At 43.5% G+C, this 21,118-nt stretch overlaps 1 protein-coding gene across 13 annotated transcripts in view; it reads right to left on the bottom strand.

Annotated features, from left to right (window-relative positions):
- SGCD (sarcoglycan delta) overlaps nucleotides 1-21,118 on the bottom strand; it is a 376,562-nt gene that overhangs the window by 115,548 nt on the left and 239,896 nt on the right. For 10 of the 13 annotated variants that reach the window (XM_061456832.1, XM_061456830.1, XM_061456825.1 and 7 more), the window contains one exon: nucleotides 7,890-8,075. In XM_061456832.1, the coding sequence (XP_061312816.1) occupies nucleotides 7,890-8,075 (186 nt within the window). Of the gene's footprint in view, nucleotides 1-7,889; nucleotides 8,076-17,936; nucleotides 18,057-21,118 lie in introns of those variants that run through there. The other 3 variants (XM_061456836.1, XM_061456837.1, XM_061456835.1) reach the window with 2 other exon arrangements.

Consider the following 21,118-nt stretch of genomic DNA (forward strand, 5'->3'; position numbering starts at 1 on the left):
AGACTGCTTCAAGCAGCACCTAAGCCTTAAGGCAATCACGCAGAAGAGGTGCTTCAGAAGCGTAATATTTTTGTTACAGCAATAAGCTGCTCTGTTCTGAAAGCTGAGAAGGTCATTGCTCTCTGCTACAGAGAGAGTGCAGGAGGCATGTCAGGAAGTTCAGAAGGAAAGGAAAAAGAAGAGCAAGGAACAAGGGACGCAGCAGTGGAAAACTTACTGTACAGCTCAGCTTGGCACGTCATTTCTGTGCGGATTCCCAAATTAAAACATTTCTCCTACTGTACTGTGAGAATAATAGGGAGGGATCAGACTGTGTGCTATTCAGAGGACTAACTGATTATTGACATTTTAGCAGCGAGCTTGTTTTTGTTCTTTTGCACATTTATAATAATACCTTTTACATGTTCGCTAAGAGACAAACCTCTCTCTGGTGCAGAACTGCGAGTCTGAAGACCTTTTGTTGGCACTGAGACGAATCCTAATGCAAAACATCTTATTTCTTCAGATGAAAGAGAAGCTGAGAACAAACCCCTCTGGAGGGAGGTGGCAGAAGGTGGAGTCTGGGATCAAAGTTTATGACTCAGCCCCCCCATGCTCTCATTCCTGTTTGCAAGGTCCTGCTGCTATCATGCGATGAAGCAGCTCCTCCAGGTCTGATAAAGCTTCCCATCACACTCCCCGCACCATAGCTGGGATGCGGATCACCAGCAGACAGGACCCTCTGTGTTCACAGGCAGAAATGACTGGAAGTGAAGCCTTATGCCAGAGACCAAATGCTAAAATTTATATTGCAAACCATCCAAGTCCTTGCCCCTCTCTTCCCTACTCCATCTATTCTAATCCCTCTGTTCTTTGAGTGACCAAAAAGAGCCATGTTGTATTTTTTATGCAGTGATGTATTTTCCTGCTATGGAGATACGCTGAAGACTGGTTACTGAGGCTTGACAGTGTGGCCCATACAGCACATTTGCCAGGTGCTGGTATGCATGTGCTGAACTGAAAATATGAGGAGAGAGGCGTTGCTGAGTTTCTAACAGCTTCCTTCAAATCAGAAGTAGTAATAACCAAGAGATGCTGGGTCCTGCTATATCTGGGTGTCAGGGCTAAATTCTCTGGTGTCCAGTAGGAAAACAGCATCAATAAAAGCTTTTTCTGGTATGGGGACATTTATAATATCTCTCACTCCTGGTTAGTAGCAAGTACAGAGCTTATGCAGCAGCTTCTTTCACAGTAGGGATACTAATAAATAAGATTGCTTTCTTCTCTGCCTCTGAGAAATACAGAAATTAAGTATGTTTGAGATATTCCTGTCTCTTGGATAGATACTTCTGTTGACATGGCTTAAGTATGAACAGTGGCTTAGAAACAATCAAGAACTGAGACCTGGAAGCCTGTCCATCGAGTTGGAAGCATAATCACATAAGCCACTGTTCTTCATGAAACCCAACCCAAAATCTTTGAGAGAAAAGGGCCATCTGCTGTTGTAACACTCAGTACACCATAGACTGTCTTGTGCAAAAGCCAAAGAATAAAACCAAATAATTATCTAAATGACTGAAGGGCAGCACATCCAGCTTGGTTTAGTGGTAGCAGTAGAAGACTTACTATTTCACTATTTCTTTTGCTCCCATGACATATCTTTAGGCATATCCAGTGCTATGGCAGGCCTCTGAAAAAGTCAGTGGCTCAGCAGAGAGTAGAGACAGTAAGGTAAAAATATGGGGTCCTTTCATCACTTTTTGGTAACAAAGAAGATGAAACCCTTATGTGCTTATCCTGGTAGAGAAAATGTGATATTAGGATAATAAAAGTGAAATATTATCAGAGACTGAATTTTCAAAGGTGTAGCACGAGAAGAAACTGATGCACTATAACTCAGCAAGTCATCAGTACCAAATGCTTAACACTTGGGAGGAAACAGTAGTGAAGGGGCAAACTTGTAATAACATCATGCAATATCCCATTAAAACTGACTACATTATTCTAAACACCAAAGGAGAGAAGCCAGAAAAGTACCATATGTATCTTTAAAAAAGATAAGTAATCTCAATTGGTTTTTGTACAGAAAAGAAACTCTTCAGGAGTAAAATTCAGACCTCTAAAAAGAGTAAAACAAAAGCATAACACATTTTTTCCTCAATCCAGAAGGAAGAAAAATTGAATTGACTGTAAAAAACTTGCAAATAAAAAGCATTATGGCAAAGGGCTTGATCCACTGATGTCAATACCAAGACTCCTTCTGAATTCCAGGGGGCAACAATTTCACCCATAGAAACTTCTTCACTCAATAGTACAGTCACTAACAGTATTGGTGGTGTTGTCAGACCACTACAATGTTAACATCTTTATATCAGGACATACAGTCCAAGTGAATTAGGAAAGAAGGGAAATACACAAGGCTCTTGGGTCATGCAGGCAGCCTCAAAACAATTACTTGTTTTTGAACAAGAACAACATGAATAAGGATGGAGAAGTGCACAATTTTATATGCGTGTGTATGACAGGAAGAGAGGAACAAAAACCTTTCACTCTTTCCTCACTAAGGATACAGTAATTCTAACTCTAAACAATTTTACCTGACAGATTACAGTTGCACTACAAAGCAGAAGCTGAAAAGCACATTTCTTTCCCATGTTGGCCTTATCATTGCACCTAAAGAGACCCCAGAGAAACCATGAAGAGGGAATATAAACTGCACAGTCAGTTTAGTCTGGGGCAATTTTTAATTAAAAAAAAAATAAAGCCAAGTCTATGCCTTTAAATCATTAATAAAAGAATCCTGCCTGTTACAGTAATGAGTTTTTCTAACTCAAATCCATCTTTACAGCTGTGTTATTACCCTACTGTTTTCCTGTAATTGAAATGTGGCAGGTAGTTTACACACAAGAGGGAGTAATTGTATTGGAAATAACTGCTCATAACCAAATTTTTAAAGCTCATTTTTCTTATCAACTTTTAATAAAGAAAGCAAGATAGTAATGATATTTAGCGTTTGTGCCACCTACAGAAGCACTTTGTCTCTCTAAATAGCTAACATTTCATTCAAGGATTCTAAACCATAACCCTTCATTTACAAATGCAGCCTGCAGCAAAAAAGGAAAAATCTGAGCAGCAGCAGTCATTTGTTTCTGTTCAATTAAACCAGTAAAAAATGGCTGAACCTCATGCTAAAAGATGCAAGCCTTCAATAAACCTGACATGGTCCTGGAAGGAGAACACAAGAGTTTGTGTTTGCTGTGGTTATGGAGCACCCCAACCTCAGCCTGATCAGGCCAGAAGGGAAAGCTCCCCCTCTCTTTGCATCCTAATGAAGATGGGATGAGGCAGGTCGTTGTCTGCCTGTTTCTACATTACATTTCCTTGGAAGTGCATGTACAGATAGCACAAAGCCGCACAATGTTTTCCTTACAAAGACTATGCGGGTCCCTTTGCTTTGGGAGATTCTTAGAAGACAGTTCACCAGGCATTTCAAACCTTGCAAACTGATTAAGGGAAAAGTATTATTTTTCCATTTATTAATGTTTAGAGTTTAGTAGAAACTGCCAATACACAGGACAACAGGATGCCACATGCAAACAGCTTCTGTCCCCAAAAGCCTACAATCCAAACCATGGAAACAGGCAGCTATGGATAGAAACACCAGGGAAGGGCAAAGGAAAAGCAAAGGGTCCTCAGTGCTTTGACGGGCAGACAAGTAGGTGGGTGTTTGCCATTTAAATGCAGCCACAACAGGACACAACTCTTGCCTCTCCTGTTTAGAGTTCTTCCTGCTGCCTAACAGACCAAAAAAGGGTACTAATGGATAATGCTTTAGACTCCTAACACTCTTTAAAATACCAGGCATTGTATGCTACCCTTGTGGAAAGAGGTCAGTGCACTGCCACTGCCATTATCCGAGTCTTCTGAGCCTTGTACTGCTCAAAAGAAGGATATTGGTTTGCTCTGTTTATGTAAGCACATCTTTTATTGTAATATTCAGAAATTACTAGAACAGGAAGCTTTTAAAAAGTGGTTTAAGCTTACTAGTAATAGTTGAAATAGAGATCCCTAGCACATCACAGACATACAGCAGAGAAAACGTATGTACTTATATGCACAGTCACGAGCAATCCTACTGCTAAAGAACTACATCACTGGATGCTAATGCATGTGGACCATAAAAAGGAAGGTTGATAAGAGCATTGGTTGCAGCCTTGTAATTAGATTGGCATATACAAACCCTTGCAGGGCTCTACCTGTCTCAGCTGAGCTGTGTGCAGCTTGAGGTTGGGCATTCCATAGCTTGAGGTTGAGCCCTGTGACAGCAGGATACAGCCCAAGCCCGCGCTGGACCTTCAGACTGAGCCACATACACAGCTAACAGGCATCGCTGCTTTCTACCCAAACCCACTATGTGCAAACCACATACTTCTAACCAGGTTTGTTCAAGATCTGAATGAAGCAGAGCTCCCTCTGCCTATATATCATTAGAAAGCTGAGAGCTGGACGGTGGTTTCTACCTCAATTAGGTTAGGTCACCTTCAGGATGCATTTGGGTTTCAACCGAAATTGGTGGCTTTGGTCCATATTCATTCTGTGGTTTGGTGCAAAAATCAAAGCAAGGTTAAGAGGTAGCAACCTTCACAGAGCTTCCCACAGTCCCAGAGCAGCATAGCCCTGATGTGAATGAACAGGATAAATGGACCTGGCTATGCAAACCAGCTGTGGGACAGGCAGATGATATTTGAGGCCCCCTCCAGACCTGTTTTCCATACAGTCTGTGCCTGATAAAGGCATTTAAAACAAATTGAGGATCAAAAACTACATCAGAAGTGAACGTGCCAGAGGATACACTAGAGAGTCACCGATTTGCTCCAAGCAAATGTGACACTGCTTTGAAAGCCCCATGTAAAAAGCAACAGCCACACATAAATTTGTTTAAGCCTTAAACATTCAGATAAAAGCAAACCCTAGAATATATTAGTGATGCTTTGCTTACTAAAAGCCACTGTTTGGCAGTTTATGGTTTGATTTTGAAGGATTTGTCTCCTGGTACACGAGGCAGAGGGGAGAGAAAGGGATGTCAGGGCTTGATGTGGAAGTGGAGTGTATGGATACTGCTACAACGTGCTCCACTCCCCATTATCAGCATTTACAACATGCCTGAGTTTTTCTTGAGCAAGTTTGCGGTGCTCATTAAAATACTGTGAGCACTTACTGGCTATAATGAGCACTCATTAAATTCTGGCAAGTGCCAGGACTGTTGTGTGGAGTTGAACAGACCCAGGGTCTGGGAGGAAAGCTCAGGGGTGGGAAGATACTGGAAATACTACATTTTCCACAAGAACAGAAATACAAACTCTCCCCTCCTTTTTTGCTCTGCAAGCACTGGGGTAACTCAGACCTGTTAAGCAATAGCTATTGCCTACTGACTACTTGAATCATTCTCCTGCCCCAGAAGGACTCTCAGCTCCTCTTATCAGAACAGGAACAAATTAAAGATTTTTTTTCCATATTTGCATCTCCTCATTTGAGAACTTTCCTACATTTGTTATTTAGAGATAAAAGTCTGCCTCTGAAAGTTCACTTAGCAAAGTGGTTTTCCCAGCCTCAGGGAACAGTGCAGGAGGGATTGCAGAGCAGCATCCAAAGAGCCAGTGAGGCTGCAGGAGCAGCAGGAGATGAATGGGTGCATACTGGGACAAGGATTCACATTTTACATGCCTCTTTCTTGTATCTATCTCCAATTGGCTGTGTCAGAGACACACACCCTGACTAGCGTGGCCATGCCTATAACCATAAAGCAGTTCCCACTGCAGGATTCAGTGCTACCATCTGTGGTTTTATCACTAATTGCTGTTCATCACCTACTAACTTCAGAATATACGAATTAACTAAACCCATATACAAAATACACTTTACCCTGGACTAATCCCTAGTGAATGAGAAGGCAAATGACTGTTTAAGGAAACAGAATCGGACAAGAGCTGGAAGATTAGTGCATCCCCCCCAAAAGCCAGTGTATATCCTAGTGGGATGGAGAGAGCTGCTGGAAGTGGGAGGTTTCCATCCGTATCTCTAAGATGTATCGCGGACATATCTCTACCTTTCTGCAGATGGCCTGAAAAATGCAATGCATCAGGAGAAGGCAGTGAGGGAGAAAGGAACAGAGAAGTTCACCTGCCTTCCCAAGCAGCTTGTGGAGAGTTGACTGACCACCACCACCAAATAGCATGAAGCATAGGACCGACATATCAAAGTTATGTTATTCTAAACAAATAAAGTTACATTTCTGAAAGGTGAGAATCTGAAATCCCATTATTTTGTGCTTGGGCACTGCCTGTATAATGAGCATATGACAGTCTCCTATCACATCAGAAATATCTATTTTTCAACTACATTTATCTAAAGACCACAGTTCAGCACAAAATGTATACCAAAATGACACCCATTTCACAAGATTAAACACCTGGTCTGGTTAAGCATTAATTGCTTACCAGTTTGGCTCACTCTTTACCCACCCACAGGAGCTTTTTGTGGATTACTGCTTTATAATTGCTTGCTCCCTAAGTACACAGGCACTGCAATCTTCTGCACACCTTGACAGCATCCTGGTTAGAGGAAATGAACGCTACAGTTCCCCTGACACAGCATTTTGTCTGTTGGATACAGTAAGTCAGAGACTGTTTACTCAACTTCTCATGGCCCATTAATGACATAATGTTGGACACAGCTGTTCAGGACTTCACAAGACCAAAGCACAGAAAGAAATGCCGGGAGACTTCAAACACACTGCTCACATCAGTGCCTGGCAGGGAAAGCCCTTGAAAGTGGTCTAGGGGAATTTAGCCTTACAGCTCTCCCACGAAGTAAATCCAGGATTAAAGCCTCAAACTCAGTTTCTCCTGAAGACTCAAATTATCTTAAAATAACTCCATCTGACCAAGGGGGCAGTGACTGCTTTGAAGCAGAGGGGAGCAATCATTTAATTTTCATTCTGCCTGGACAAATTATCTACTGAAAAACCAGGGCCTGCAATATACAAAGGCTCACTAGCTCTGGAAGGGGGGTGAGCCTGGTTTATCATGTTCTGACTTCCAGTGTGTTTGAGCAGGAGGGGTGAAGCTCACACTGTAAAAAGACAATTCAAGGTTAAGGCACCCCTTAAGATCTCAAAAAGAGTTTGAACAGAGTTCAAGTGATGCACAGAGCGCTCTCGGCCTCGAAGGCACAATCTGGCCCAATGCAGTCTACCTCCCAGTACAGCTGCCCAGCATTTTTCTAGGGACTTCTGGAAGGCTAACCCTGGCCAGTGAATCTGTACAGCAAGGGAATGCTGCTGGCAGGACTGATGTGCACCAACCAACCATGCACAATGAGGACAAAGATATGCTTCTCCTAAGTACCGCACCCAGAAAGTCACCCTGCAAATGTTATTTTTCTTCATGGAGCTTCTGGAACCATGCCGTTATGGAAAAATAAAACATGAATTCTCCTTAAGAAAAAGGCAAATCAAGCTTCCCAACTTCCCAGTCATGGACAAAAGCAGAAAAAAATCTAAAAGAAAGGCTTGAACCCATTCCCACATCCTGGTTCAAAATAACCTATTAATCTTAAAACACTATATAACTGAAAAGTAGGGGAGGGTGGTGCATACCGTTTACATATATACATGTATATATACAGCAGGCAGGAGGAACATGATTTGCAACACTGAGCTGATTCTTCAGATTGGCAATACTGTAGACATCACCAGCAGAAAAAGAGGATCACTGGGTGAATTTGTAGGAACGGCTATCCATGGCAACTAAAACACCCCCTTATCAAAGCTCTATCTGAAGTCATGCTCAGAGGAAAGACCACCACCCTCCCTCATCTTCCCCACACCTTCCAGGGTAACCCCTACTTACAATTGTGAAGTTCATAACCTTCAGAATCCAGATGGTCATAGCAAGGTTCACCAGGATTAAAATCATTAGGAGCAGCACAAAGAAATAGAGGCACCTCTTCCTCCAGCCATAAATCCCCACTTTGTATACCTGGGGTCCTTCTGAGGTCTGCATGGTGCTCCGGTGTGCGTACTGTTCCTGAGGCATCTGAAACGACCACAAAGAAATAACCACGTGTATTAAATGGCAAGAGAAGGACAATGATAACAGCTGTTTGTGTCTGTGCCTCTTAGAGAGTTTTGTTCTTTCTTTTTCAGAGTTGACCAGCTGGGCAGCATCTTCTTCCATACCTTAGTTCTGCATTATTTTTCTTTCTGCTTACTGTATGCAGTAACATACCAAAAGAGAATTTTATGTGTTAAATGTGTATATATATATATATTTATAAACACATGTAAGCACGCTGTCTAAAGGTATCCTGTGGGGAAACTCTCGAGTGACACTGCTCATCGCCCCAGGTTTTGCAATGGGGCAAGGAAGGATCCTGAGTGGAAAATTTTGCATGCATTTGGTAAAAGCAGTTGAGTTCAGCAGTTTGTTTTGAAGATGCACTATGACTTCTCAGAGGCTTTAATTTAATATATATATATGTATATATGTATCTCAGCTAAAATCATTCCTTCCACCCAAAGCAAAAAGGCAAAATGCAAGTGTTTGCCTTTATTCTGTCCTGCACCCCAATCTTTCCTAACCAAGTAAACCTGAAGCACAAGTTTCTCCAGCTGTCACATCCCTAACAAATGATTCCTGAATATCTGTGCTGGCTTAACCCTGCGTGGGCATGGCATCCTAGAAGAACACCAGGGGTCAAACTCATTGAAAGAGGGAAGGAAGGAAGGAAAGGCGGCGTTGAAGAAATCAGTGCAGCAGCATCTCCAGGAAGAACTGCTTCACAGTCCCACATGGTGAGCTCTGTTCCCCTCCTACACCATGGTAGCTGGCTCTGGGCAGTGAGGGATGCAGCTGCCCCCACTATGGATTGGAAGAGATGGGTGCTTTTAAATGACATTTCAACCAGATGGGACAGGGGTCTGGAATACAGATACTGCACAATAGCTGTGTGCAAGCTTCTGCATGCACAGGGCATTGTGATTGTGGAGCACACAAATGAAAGTATTCACATTTTTCTTTTGACCCTTCACATTCGCGGCATGGAAAGCCACTTTCATGGGTTTCCCCCAGGCAGCAGTTTCTTGTTTTCAGACTTTTTTGACACACACAAACTGAGGATATGAGACCATCTCGAATAACACACAGTTTGCCAAATGTTTTGCACTTATACTCTATACAGATAAGGAAGCACCAAACACGTTCTTGCATTACTGATCCAACACCATGGACTGGCATTGATGGTTGTACGTAGTGAATTCCAAAATTCATCTACCAGGAGGAAACAATGTGAATTCCTCTCCTTGGGAGTGTGATCTGTGAGGACATGATGAGACAATGGTAGAAATTAGATACCCAGTGATAGCAGCTTATATTTGTTTTCTACTAGTTTCCTGGTCTTTCCCTAACTTTTTTTGTTAGCAGGGTCATACTCCAGCATCTAATAAAATTCAACGTGCAGTCAGCAGTGGGGCAAAGCCCACTGCAGGCTGATGCAAAGCAAGTTTCTTCATGGCATAAATTTTGTTCCAGTAGCATTGCACCAGGGATGAAGTTATCGATTTATCTTTGCTGCTCCAATGCTGAAGCCCATACATTTAAGGCAAGGGCTGCCGCTGCCTGAAGAATCAGTTACCTTTTTTTCCTACCCTTCCCTGCTTCAAAAGCTGCTAAGACCTGTGTTTTCTAGTGCTGCCTGGTGCTGTCACCTGCAGCACAGGCGATCAGCCACCTCTCCCTTCTTTTGCAAGGGTTCAACCAGGCTGAAACATGCGCTCGAGTACTAAATAAATCCATTCAGGCACTAAATTCTTTTGAGCTCACAGGCATTGACACCTCTCCTGATATGGACCTATAAAGCAAAGCTGACTTAGCAGCCTATTCAGGAAGGCTGTGTTTAGCCCAATTAGCCTCATGTGCTCTCAGCCCCACTCCCATTCCATGAGCAGCACTCTTCTGGAGGGTGGTGATGCCCATCTGCCTCATTCCCTAATGTCAGCAGACCCCCACACTCAAAATCCACAGCAGTGGTCAAGAAGGTTTTAAAAATAATAGTAACAAATGAGATATTCCTATCATTTTCCTCTCAGGTTTCTGAAGCATTGCATTTTTAAGGATTTTTCCCCTATATGCTCTAGGTCTACAAAACACCAAGGAGAAAAGCAGGTCAGACTTGTGCAATCAGTGTGGTGCTGCTAAGCAGCACCCACAAGAGAGGCTGTGAGCACCAGTGCTGCCCATCTACAGCCTGAGCTTCCTCCTTCAGATGATACTGCTGCCAGTGATTGCTGAACTAAAACTAGAGCAAGGCGAGCCCCAGCAGCCCATCCACGCCTCCAAGCCTGCCTGCTTCTTCCAGCTTTTTTAGCTGCTCTAAAAAAAGGATCTCACACCCTGCTCCCCAAACCATGCCTTGTTTACAACCTCAGACTACCCCAACCCCAGCTAATGCTATGAGGATCTACAACGTCAATTGTGCAGACAGTTGTATTGTGTCTGCACGATATGACAGGAGGAGCCAATGGCTCACGGCACATAAGCGTGTTCTCTAATACGGGTTGGTTCAGCCAGTTTATCCAGTGTGCATTAGAAGTACATCACCACAGAAAAGTGTGTCTGTATTAAAGAGCAGGTTTTGGTAGCGTAAATAGGCTCATCGTAAATCAATTATGCTGTTCAAGCTGGGGTATCACTCTCTACTGTGAATCCACCCAAAACCAAGGCAGACATAGATTTTACCAAGGGGGATTAAAGCAAGTTGGTTACAACAGACCCAGCTCTGTCTGGAGCAGTGTTTTTGCTCGCAGATGCCAAGATGGAAGGCTTTGCAGCAGAGAGCTCATCAGAGAGAGAAGCTGGGTCACCAACAAATACATGCACTTGGAGAAAAACAGGCCTTTTTACACAGCTACAACTACTCCGATCTGTGCAAAGGGAAAACTTAAACAATACATTACTGAGTTTCCACTACCTGGGGGAAATTATAACCACAAGTACTGTACAGGCAAGGATTTTATTGCCTAATATTTTAACAGGGAATCCTGGAGAGCACATATTAAATGCAGCCTCTCCCTTGGAGAAAATGAATAAATTGCATCGCTAACCCTCTCAAATTGTGGAAGACATTTGACCAATGAAAAACAATATGAAACACCCAGCTCAAAATATCTCTTATTGCAAAACTTGTTTATCCTCTTGCTCTTTCTCCTTTTTTTTTTTCCCTTTGTTTTCTCTTTACTTGCAGTCTCTAGGATGGAGAAAATAGCATATCCAGCTGGGGCAAATGTTTGCAGATACTAAAAGAATTTATAGGAACAGAAAATAACCAAAAAGAGCAACTTTTGTTCACACAGCAGCCTCATTTTGATAATTTCTCTGGTTCTGATGAAATATTTAGCTCAAAGCTGCTTTAGCAGAGATTGAGCAACTGAAGTACTACAACATGCATGGTGAACATAGCATGTTCTTTCTATAGAAACTTTCACACAGCTACATGTAAAGCTATGTATGATTTCTACACACCCTTTCCCCTCAAACTGTCAATACCAAAACAAAATCCTCTTGTCTGTAGTTCTCAAGGAAGGAAGACAGAATGATGGACAGAGAGTGCTAAGGTGCGTTAGATAAATGAGTAGAATAAGCAGGCAACTCCACAAGGAGCCAGCTATATCCACTACCAATAATCTGTTCTGTGTGGGAGGGAAAGGTGTGCTAGCCATAAATTACATTTTGGTCATTTTGGTAACTTCTCGTGACTCAAACACTGAAAAGAGCTAAGGCACCATAAAAGTACTGCTGTGAAAGGGCATCTAGCAGTTGCATGTATAAGGTAACCCCCCTTTTTCAATTACTGAGCTGAGGAGAAAGGCTGACAGTTACTTAATAGAGCTTTATTTCTTCTTCTGTAATGAAAATATTAGGAACAAGTGCCTAATTTCATCATAGTGGTGAAAACATAATAGTGAAATAAATACAGAAATTGGAAAGAGAAGCGTTCCCTTCAAAAGACAAATCTGAAAGTGTCTGCCTGACATGAGAGGGCTTAAAGACACACATGCACAGCACTGGACCACCATCAGCACATGTACAGTCCCATTTACAATACAAGAAATGCAGTATGCCAAATCTTAGCAGTTTAGCCACAGACAACATTACCATGACTACAAAAGTATAGCCTGGAACCTGGGTAATTCTCCAAGGAATTCTTGCGGCTGCAGAAAAAAAAACGGGTAATAAGGTTTTGCACAAGAGCTGTACACTGAATCCTTATATATGAACACTGCAAACAAGGCCTGATACAAAATCCAGTCTGCTTAGAAAAGCTATTCATCCTTTCACTTTAGGGTACCTTAGAGATATGGTCTGTAACAAGAAAGATTTATTTGGGTTTTTGTAAGACCACTGGAAGAGTCATGTCACTATGTCCTCTGATCCACACAGGCTGCTCTCAGAGTACTTCTGGCAAAGAAGCTTCTGCGCTTCCCTTCAGCAAAGCTGAAACCAGGCTCAGCTGAAAGGCATCACAAATCAGAACTGGCACTGAGCTTCCAAAAATCACATCAGATGCCACAAGTTATGGCAAATCTTTATTGCATGCCTCTCCCGATTCCACCAAGCCCTTCTGCCCTGGCAGAAAGCTTCTGACTCAGGGCACACAACCCAGATCAATGATTCATCAGGCAGAATAAGTGATTTGTATGAATATAGATGGATAAACACCTTCCCCTTGCAAATACCCAGAGCTGTAACACCCCCTGGCCACGCTGGCTTTGTAGGCTCAATGAAGGCTATGAACAGGGTGAAGCATAACAAGAGAAATCAATAATGTTTCTGTGCCACGGGGGTGTCTTTGATCAGTGCTTAAATGATGTATGTTTAGTAATAGAACAATTTTAAGCTGAAAGGGGATGCAATATGGGAATGTAGCTTCTCTCTTTTAAGCCCACTTGAAATTTGCTGTCAAAAATGCCCTAGAGCTCATTGAAACTGGTCACTACAAACCAGACCAAAAGCCCTTAAGACCTGTGCAGCCGACACAGCATCTCTCCTCCCTGCCTGCTTCCAAAAATGAAGACCCCAGGCCAACCTGTAGCATAGTGATGGGAACACATTTCTATAGAAGAGAGAGGGGTTCAAATTCCCTTGGGCCTTGGACTTATATCTCCCACATCACTTTGTGTCTGTATCACTGACGTTCTCTTCTCTTTTTCTGTGTTTTTTTTGAAACAAAAACCTTTTATTTTGGGATGAAATGTGGAAAAATAAACTAAAAAGCCTTCAGAGGTGCTCTCTGCCATATCACTGGAAGGCAATGTGCTAGCTGTAAATGCTTTGCAGATTCATCTTCTTTAATTTCTCTGTCTTTTAAGTGCACACTGTCCACCAGGTTCAAAAGCACAGACATTTCTGGAGCGTGACTGAAAACAAAATTTGGCATGAAGAAGAGTGTTTTGAGCCATCTATCAACAAGACTTTTTTCCTCTCCACTCCCCATAAAACTCTCTCTCAAGTTTGACACCCTCAGGCCCCTTAATCCACCAGCATCATGACCCAAAATTGATCGATGGCCCTACACATGGGTCAGACCACAGGCTGGGTCTCCATAAAAGGATCAGGCTCTGGAAAAAGACTTTTCACTTGCAGCTCGACCAGCAAGGGCTGAGCAGTGGGGAACAGCCCAAAGGATGAAACACTTGCTGGGGTAGTTAAATATCACAGCATTTTTCTCCTGCACCATCTCAGCCATGAGCTTGGGCTCTTCACTCTCTGCTTGTCCCTCTGCTTCTGTCAATAGTTTCCATCTCTCCACATGGGGAGCAGCTCTTCCATGAGATGGGAAGACTATCATCGCTTAATGCCCACTTCTTGGGTACCACTGCAAGGCGATACAAGGCCAGAGAGACAAAAAGCGGAAGATCCATCCTAAGCAATGTTTTATTATTTTCTGACTAGTTTCTATCAGTGGGGTACATCACATGCAGGGTTCTTCAAATACCTACCCTGATCCTGGCAAACACAGACACATCAGCAAGCTTTCCTTGGTCTGCACAGTCCATTGATTCATGCTCTGCACAGTCCATTGATTCATGCTCTGCCTGGTCCACTAGGAAATACCTCTTTTCCTATCCCCACTTCTTGTATTTTGAAGAAGTTGGACTCACTCAGCACAGGCAGATGGAGAGACCTTGGGGATTCACCTCCTGGTAAAGCATCTCTAATCCAGATCCCACAATGCTCCAGGCTAACCTGTACCTCTAACACCTTGAGAGCTCATGTAATTTCCCCGGTTGCCAGGGCTGGCAGCATTTAGACAATAAACATGCTTGAGCACAAGGGCACTGCAAAAGCCTCAGTTTATAAACCAGTATCTTCGAGCAGATGGATTGAACTGAAAGCTGACAATGGGACTTCTGCTCTGCTCCATCACTGCTTTGCATTCAAGAAGCACTTATAGTAAAACTCAAAACATAGTTTGCCAGAATAAAACAAAGTAACAGGCAGCTCGGTCTCCTAAACCAAAAGTGGTATTTTATTATGATGCTGTGAGAGGCTGTGAGCAATGTGATGTTAGCATTGTTTCTCTTCTCAGAGAAGAACAGAAATGTGTCTGTTTTCTTATTTCTGAGTGTTTCTTCTAACTTTTAGAGTTTTTTCTTGATAGTTACTTTGTCTTGGTATTTTTCTTTTTCAGAATTAAGGAGAAAATGGAAAGTTAACAGGGAAGAAAATGTTTCTGCAGTGAGTTCTCTGATGTATCAAGCCACTCATCAAAGGATGTCTTTCATAAAATGCCCCACAACTTGTAGCAAAACTTTTACACTGCATGCAAACATCGTACTGGCTTTGCTGCATTCACACACTGGTTCTTATGCACCGCTCAGATGATGTGAAGGGATCATAAGCCTCTGTCCGTCTGTGCCAAGTTTATAAACGCTCTTTCCTGCTAGAGTGTCTCAAAGCAGGATGAACAAATATAAGAATTACACTAAAATAGCCAGTAGCAGGTGTGACTGCAGGAGGCTGTAGGAACAGCAAGAGGGATATCATCAACTGAGCTCGAATCAGAAAGCAAGCTACAGGAGGTGACACTTCGCAGACTTCTGCCCCAACACGCTCTCACCCCACAGTACCAAGAAAAGAGATATGGCTTGGAGGAATGTGCAAAGCAGGATCGTAATATGGATTTATACGGCTGGAATCCAACCAGCATGGCACAAATTGAGAACTGTGGGCTTGAGCATGTGCCAGGATCCAGAGTAGAGTCTCTGCAGTGATCCTGCTCTCACAAGTTAAAACTTGTTCTGCTGCTACATCTTCCCTGCCCATCTTCCCTCCACATGATGTGCTTACTGCGCTTACCCATTTGTTTGCATGGACACGCTTTCCAGTTTGCTCTTGGGATGGAGCAGGAGAAGGAATACACATATAATGGTGTGCTAATGGCTCTCTTACCTGTACGGTTCCAAGATCAAGAGACCCTCCAATCTCACTTTAGATGCATAACACTGTTCACCCATGCATACACTCCACAGTGCTTTTGGGAACAAAGCAAGGCTTGAACGCTTGACCGTGGTGGACCTGCAGAAAGGTCTCCTCTGGCAGGGGAAGGCTTAGGATCAGCTGCCAGAGTTAGGGAGGAAACCATCACCACCTCCCTCAATCAAATCCAGCCCCGGGTATTGCAAAGAGCCTCCCCTGCCCGCACTCACAATGCATCCCCCGTGTGTCCACTGGGGTGCTGTCAGAAAGGGGTACTACAAGCAGCCCAGCTGGGCACTTGGGACATCCCATGATCCAGACTGATCCCACATCCAATGAAGAACCTGCACTGCTTGTCTCACCCCAGTGTGGGGCAGGAGCATCCCTGAAAGCCAGGTACAGCAGCACAGCCCTGGCTGCTTCTCGCTACATAAGATGTATTCCAGTCCCTTTGTCTCTCTGGCTCTTCAGTGCTGAGGATGAGATCTGGGAGGTGGGATGCTGCATGATGAGAGGTAGGAACTTGAATTTTTAATTTTTTCCTTTAAAATAAGCTTATAGCTAGCAGTGAAGAGCATAAGAAGCTGACTGGGTGCCTAAATCAACAGCTGCTGAGAAAAGCAATAGAGTTCCAAGTCTGCAGGGTAAGATGGCAGCCTGTGAAGGCTCAAGCAGTCCAGACTATACAAGACCTTCATTTAACAACAGCATTTTCACTGCAGGTGCATTTTCTGCAAAGCAGACTTTGAACTTATGAAGCCTCTTTGTTTGCATCATATGCCTCCCTCTTCCACAACTCATCTCTGTCCTTTCTCTCATTCTCTTCCCTCACATCAGCCTCCAGGAGGCTTCAGTACATCCGTGTCTCTTGGAGGATGTCCTTCCCTCACCCCAAACCAGCAAAGGGCTCACTTGGCCCAAACCAACCCAATTCAGCTGATCATCACTTTCACAGGGAAAAAAACAGATGCAATGACAAGGGTAAGATGCTCCCAATCAGCGTTTTTTTTTCCCTTTCCATCACACAGAATCTCTTTGCATCATACCAGATAATGTTGCCATTAAAGATCCAAATCCACCGAATTCCACTCTTTCCAGGTAAGGTTTGCTGTCTGCCTGAGCCTGCTGTTATGCTTTGGAGTTGCCCACATACACACTTCACCAGCATCACTGGGAGAAAGCTATGGCTCTGTCACATACTGGATCTGATGCACTTTATGATAGGTGAACCTCACCTTATCACTGATTTTTTTGGTTGCTGAGATGAATGGCTGAGCTCTGTATGTGCAGTCCTGCTGAATGCTGGCAAAGCAATCTGTGGGTCTACTGCCATGAAAGAGCCAGAAACACTTAGTGCTGTCCCACTGTATAATTTAATGCCTTTAATTCATTCCTTGTTGAAAGAAAAAACCTCCCTATCGCCACCATAAAACACAGCTAAAAAGCATTTTCAACACATGGGATAACACTGCTGTGAAAATCCAAGGAAGAGGCACTGGCAGAGGCAAGGAAGTTTCTGAAGCTGCGTGAGGCGGACTCCTCCCGACACCTCCATCCGCCTTGACGAACGCGCCATACCCGAACTCCCAAACACGAGCTGCCATATAAGGTGCTGATATCTCTGCAAAGGCAAGACAAGCTTTAATGCTGCAACTAAAAGGATGAGAGAGCACTGCTTAAATCTGGCAGGCTCCTAAAGGGAGAGAGAGCTTTTCATCATAAACGTTTCTTAAGTTATTTGGGGAAAGAAATGCACATCACAAGAGAAGTTGCAGATAGAAGAGCCCCTAAATTAATGCTTTTCCTCCTAATCTGCTCCATGTGGTTTCTGAATGTGCTGTCTGCTGCAGTTTGCTCATGCAAATACATAATACAAAAAAAAAACCAAACAAACCCCAAAACCAGAGAAATCACAAAGCAATGATTATTACTGAACTACTGTCTCTCTTCACAAGCTAGCTGTATCAGGAATTGCCAAACAACCCCCAGACAAACATGCTCTGAACTCATTAAACAACTACAATACAACGTACACACAAATGTATTTATCGTTAACAAATCGCATCTTTCAGCGAAATCTGTAGGTGACACACATGGTACAGAGCCAGCCTCTCGGTGGCTGCAGGTTATATACGTACTTATTGCCCCAATGAGAAAGTTGGGGATTATTTGGTTGCAGCATTCCCGCAGGCAGAGGCGCAGCGCGGGAGTTGCTTTGCCCGCAGAATAACTACCAAAGCAAAGTTCGCCAGAACCACCACCCAGCCCCAAGCTGCTCCCATCCCTTTACAAATATGCCACAACTTCCCACTCCTGACTTTTCTCCCCCAAACAACAGTCCAAAAGCAAGAATCCTCTTTGCATTAGCACAAAAGAATAGCACATCCCGGCTGCAGCAGGAAGGAGCAACGCGGTTCTTACCTCTCCCTCGGCGGGCAGATGAAAACCCAGAGGGGTGCTGGAGGCTGGGGGAAGGATGCAGCGCAGCTTTCAGAGCAGCACGAGGCCTGGCCTGTGCTCATGAGCTGCCCCTGTCAGATTTTCCAGCAGTAGAACTGCAGCCAAGTCCCTGCCCATGCCTGAAGAATTTCCTGAACTGCATTCCCGTTCTTTTTCTAACTGCTTTGAAACCACACTGTCTGTACTTCAATAAGGCTTTGTCAGGCCAAGTTACAGCTACTGGGCTAGCTCCAGATAGCAATTGAAAACACATGTGTTTTGCAGTAAAAGCCCCCTTCTCCTCGCACACATTCAGACACAGACACCCCTGCCTGCGCTCAGCCCCAGAGCCTGCGTGTCTTGCCTTTGCAGCTATAAAGCTGGCCATTTCGGTTAAAAGGAATAAAAGACTTACGTTGGTGGGGATTTTCTTTGGGAAGAGGAAAAAAGGGGGTGGAAGGGATCCCACTCCCACAGATAACACTTCGCCCTGCCTCATATGTTTTGCCAGCATCCGTGGGTCACAGGCACCCAGGTGAACAGGCAGCTGTGCCAAACCCCAACAGGCAAGGAAGCACAGGAATGAAAATCTCAGTTCATCACTGCTCTCCTCTTACCTCTACCTCTCTTCTAAAAACTGCGAGGAAAGAAAGCGTATTTTTAGCATCTCCAGACTCAGTTCAGCACATCAGAACTGTATCCTAATCTTGACATATACTCCTGTATCTGCTTATACTAAAAATAATACAACTATTTTTGAGTACTTTCATCCCTCTCTGCTTTCCAGCTGCCCTCACCCTTAAAAATATTTTAAGCACCTTGCATCTCCTTTTAAAGAGCATTAAAATTGCTCTGGTGTTGGCTTAAGGAAAAGAAATAGAAGATATAATGTTCTACCTTTAATCAGAATGGGTCCCAGTTCTTAATATCTGTAATCATTTCCAGACAGCACCATGGGTCAAGGCAGCGAACGTGGGCTCTGCAGCAAGAGATGCCCTGCGCCTGGCATTTGCCTGTGAAGCAGAGCCGGAGTAGATGTGGAAACGCACATGGATGTCCCCCTTATACCACCACGGCTAAGTCCCACCAAAGATGAAACACAGCAGCAGAGTTGTCAAGGTAACAATATAGAAAAGAGACAGTTTAAAGAGAGAGAGTTGTATTTTTCCCCTCTTAATGTTCCTTTTCAAAACCGTGCACTCCACTTTTACTGGGTTATTCTGCTCTGTGATTTACAGAGGTGTGCTGGACAGATGAAGTGTTTACAAGAGACAACTGCAGCTGTGGATTGGAAATAACTGAGAACCTTATATACGGTCTGATCCAGAGCTCACTGAAGGCAGTAAGAAGCCTGTTTCCTTCCAGTGGCTGTGAGTTAGGTCCGTAGCAAGGACTCGTTTATCTGTAGGGAGATGAGATTTGCCATTCATGCACCAGCAACACGATCTTACAAAAGCCCACATAGGGCGCCCTTATGGAAAGCTTGCAGTACTTCAACCTGTTTTGAGAGCTGTTCTGGTAACACCATGCATGGCTTTTGCCTGCACCCTGCTCTGCTACCAAAATGCCCTTTTCTCAGCTCCTGCAAAGAGCCCCACATCGGTCAGCAACATGGCCCACAAGCCCTGGACCAGCACCCCAACTGTACTAACTTCAGTGGGGATGGATGTAGGATATGATGCTTTTTTGCACAAGACAAAACAGTATGAAACCACCCAGTCATTCTGACTCAGTTTTCAAGACTATAAGCCAAAAGGCACACACATGGCACGCACACAACCACTGGTGATAGCATTTGAGATTTATTTGCACAGCTTGTGAGGAGTCGGTTTGTGCCAGAACAGAAACCACAGACTTTCAGATCACAAATCAGGAGAGCCATCAATAGAGCTAAAAGAGAGTCTCCTAAACTGGCTATAACAGCAGTGATAATTCTTTTTGGGTTGGCAACCAGTAACAGCTGAAACCAATGGCGCCCAAAACCTTTGGAGTCTCTTAACGTGGATAAACTGAAACAGAAAAATATGAACCGCATATTCACATAATTAGATTTTCGGTTGTACAAGAAAATCAGGCATCTGCAGAGCTGTTGGCAAGACAATAGTAGCCCTTGCCTTCTGTCTTAAATTTCCCCATGGTCTTTATTCAGCAAACCAGTTACTTATGGTGTCAGGCAGTAACTCCAGTGAATCAACGTGTGTTTTGAGTTAAGCACATGCTTTACCGCTTTGTGGACCAGGACTTCTTATGGCAGCCTGCCTCTGGCAGGACCAACAGTCAAATCATTTACCATACGGCAGTACAGAACTTTGAAATCATTCAGTTCTTTGCACAAATATGGTCAGTGGGTTTCAAACTTTTCTCCACGTGTGTGGACCCCTAAATATTTCCTAAAGGTGGTGCATACCCGTCATCTTTCATAGAGAGATATTTCTACATACTCTACACAAAACTCTCCTGTCACTTCTCATAGCTTCCTTGGGAATAGTCCACAAGTCTCCCATATGTCTTTGGACCACAGGCTGGAAACTACTGCTGGAGATAACTTAATCCCCTATTAAAAATATAAATAACCTCTTCTGTTTATGTGCCATATTCCTATCTTCGGAATATTTATGGGAGCTACCAGCGTGCTGGCAGGTAGAGACATGGGGAGGTGACAGCATTAATATTGCATTTTTTCCATTGGCATAATTAGTAGGCCAAGTCTATAAATATTTACATTAAATCTGTCAGGCATCACACCAACCACACTGATAACTTAAGGGTGTCTTGCTGTAAACTGCATTAATGCCTAAGTATTTTGTCACCAAGTAACACACAAAAATGCTCCTTCAAACTAAGCCTCTTTGACTAGGCTGTTTTTATCTCTCTCTCATTTGGGTATGGGGTTTAAAGATGCTTCAAGCATCAGAACTGTGGCTCAGGGACTGTTCTATTTTTCTGTTATTGAGCTATCATTTGTATCAGTGCCAGCAATACCAAAAATATATGAACCCTGCAAGTGTAAAACTTAAGTTGATGTCGACATAACTGTCTGCATAACTGCTATTGCTCCTCAGTAGTGCTAGGGTTATGAGGATTTAAAAAACCTACTAGATAAAAACAAATTAACCTCTCAAAGCTCCAGTATCTTTGCAGCTGGAACATGCAGAGGCTTCCAT

Source organism: Pezoporus flaviventris, unplaced genomic scaffold, assembly GCF_033815535.1.
Source record: "Pezoporus flaviventris isolate CSIRO_AGI_PZ_B2104156 unplaced genomic scaffold, CSIRO_AGI_Pfla_v1 ptg000023l, whole genome shotgun sequence".
Taxonomy (NCBI): Eukaryota; Metazoa; Chordata; class Aves; order Psittaciformes; family Psittacidae; genus Pezoporus; species Pezoporus flaviventris.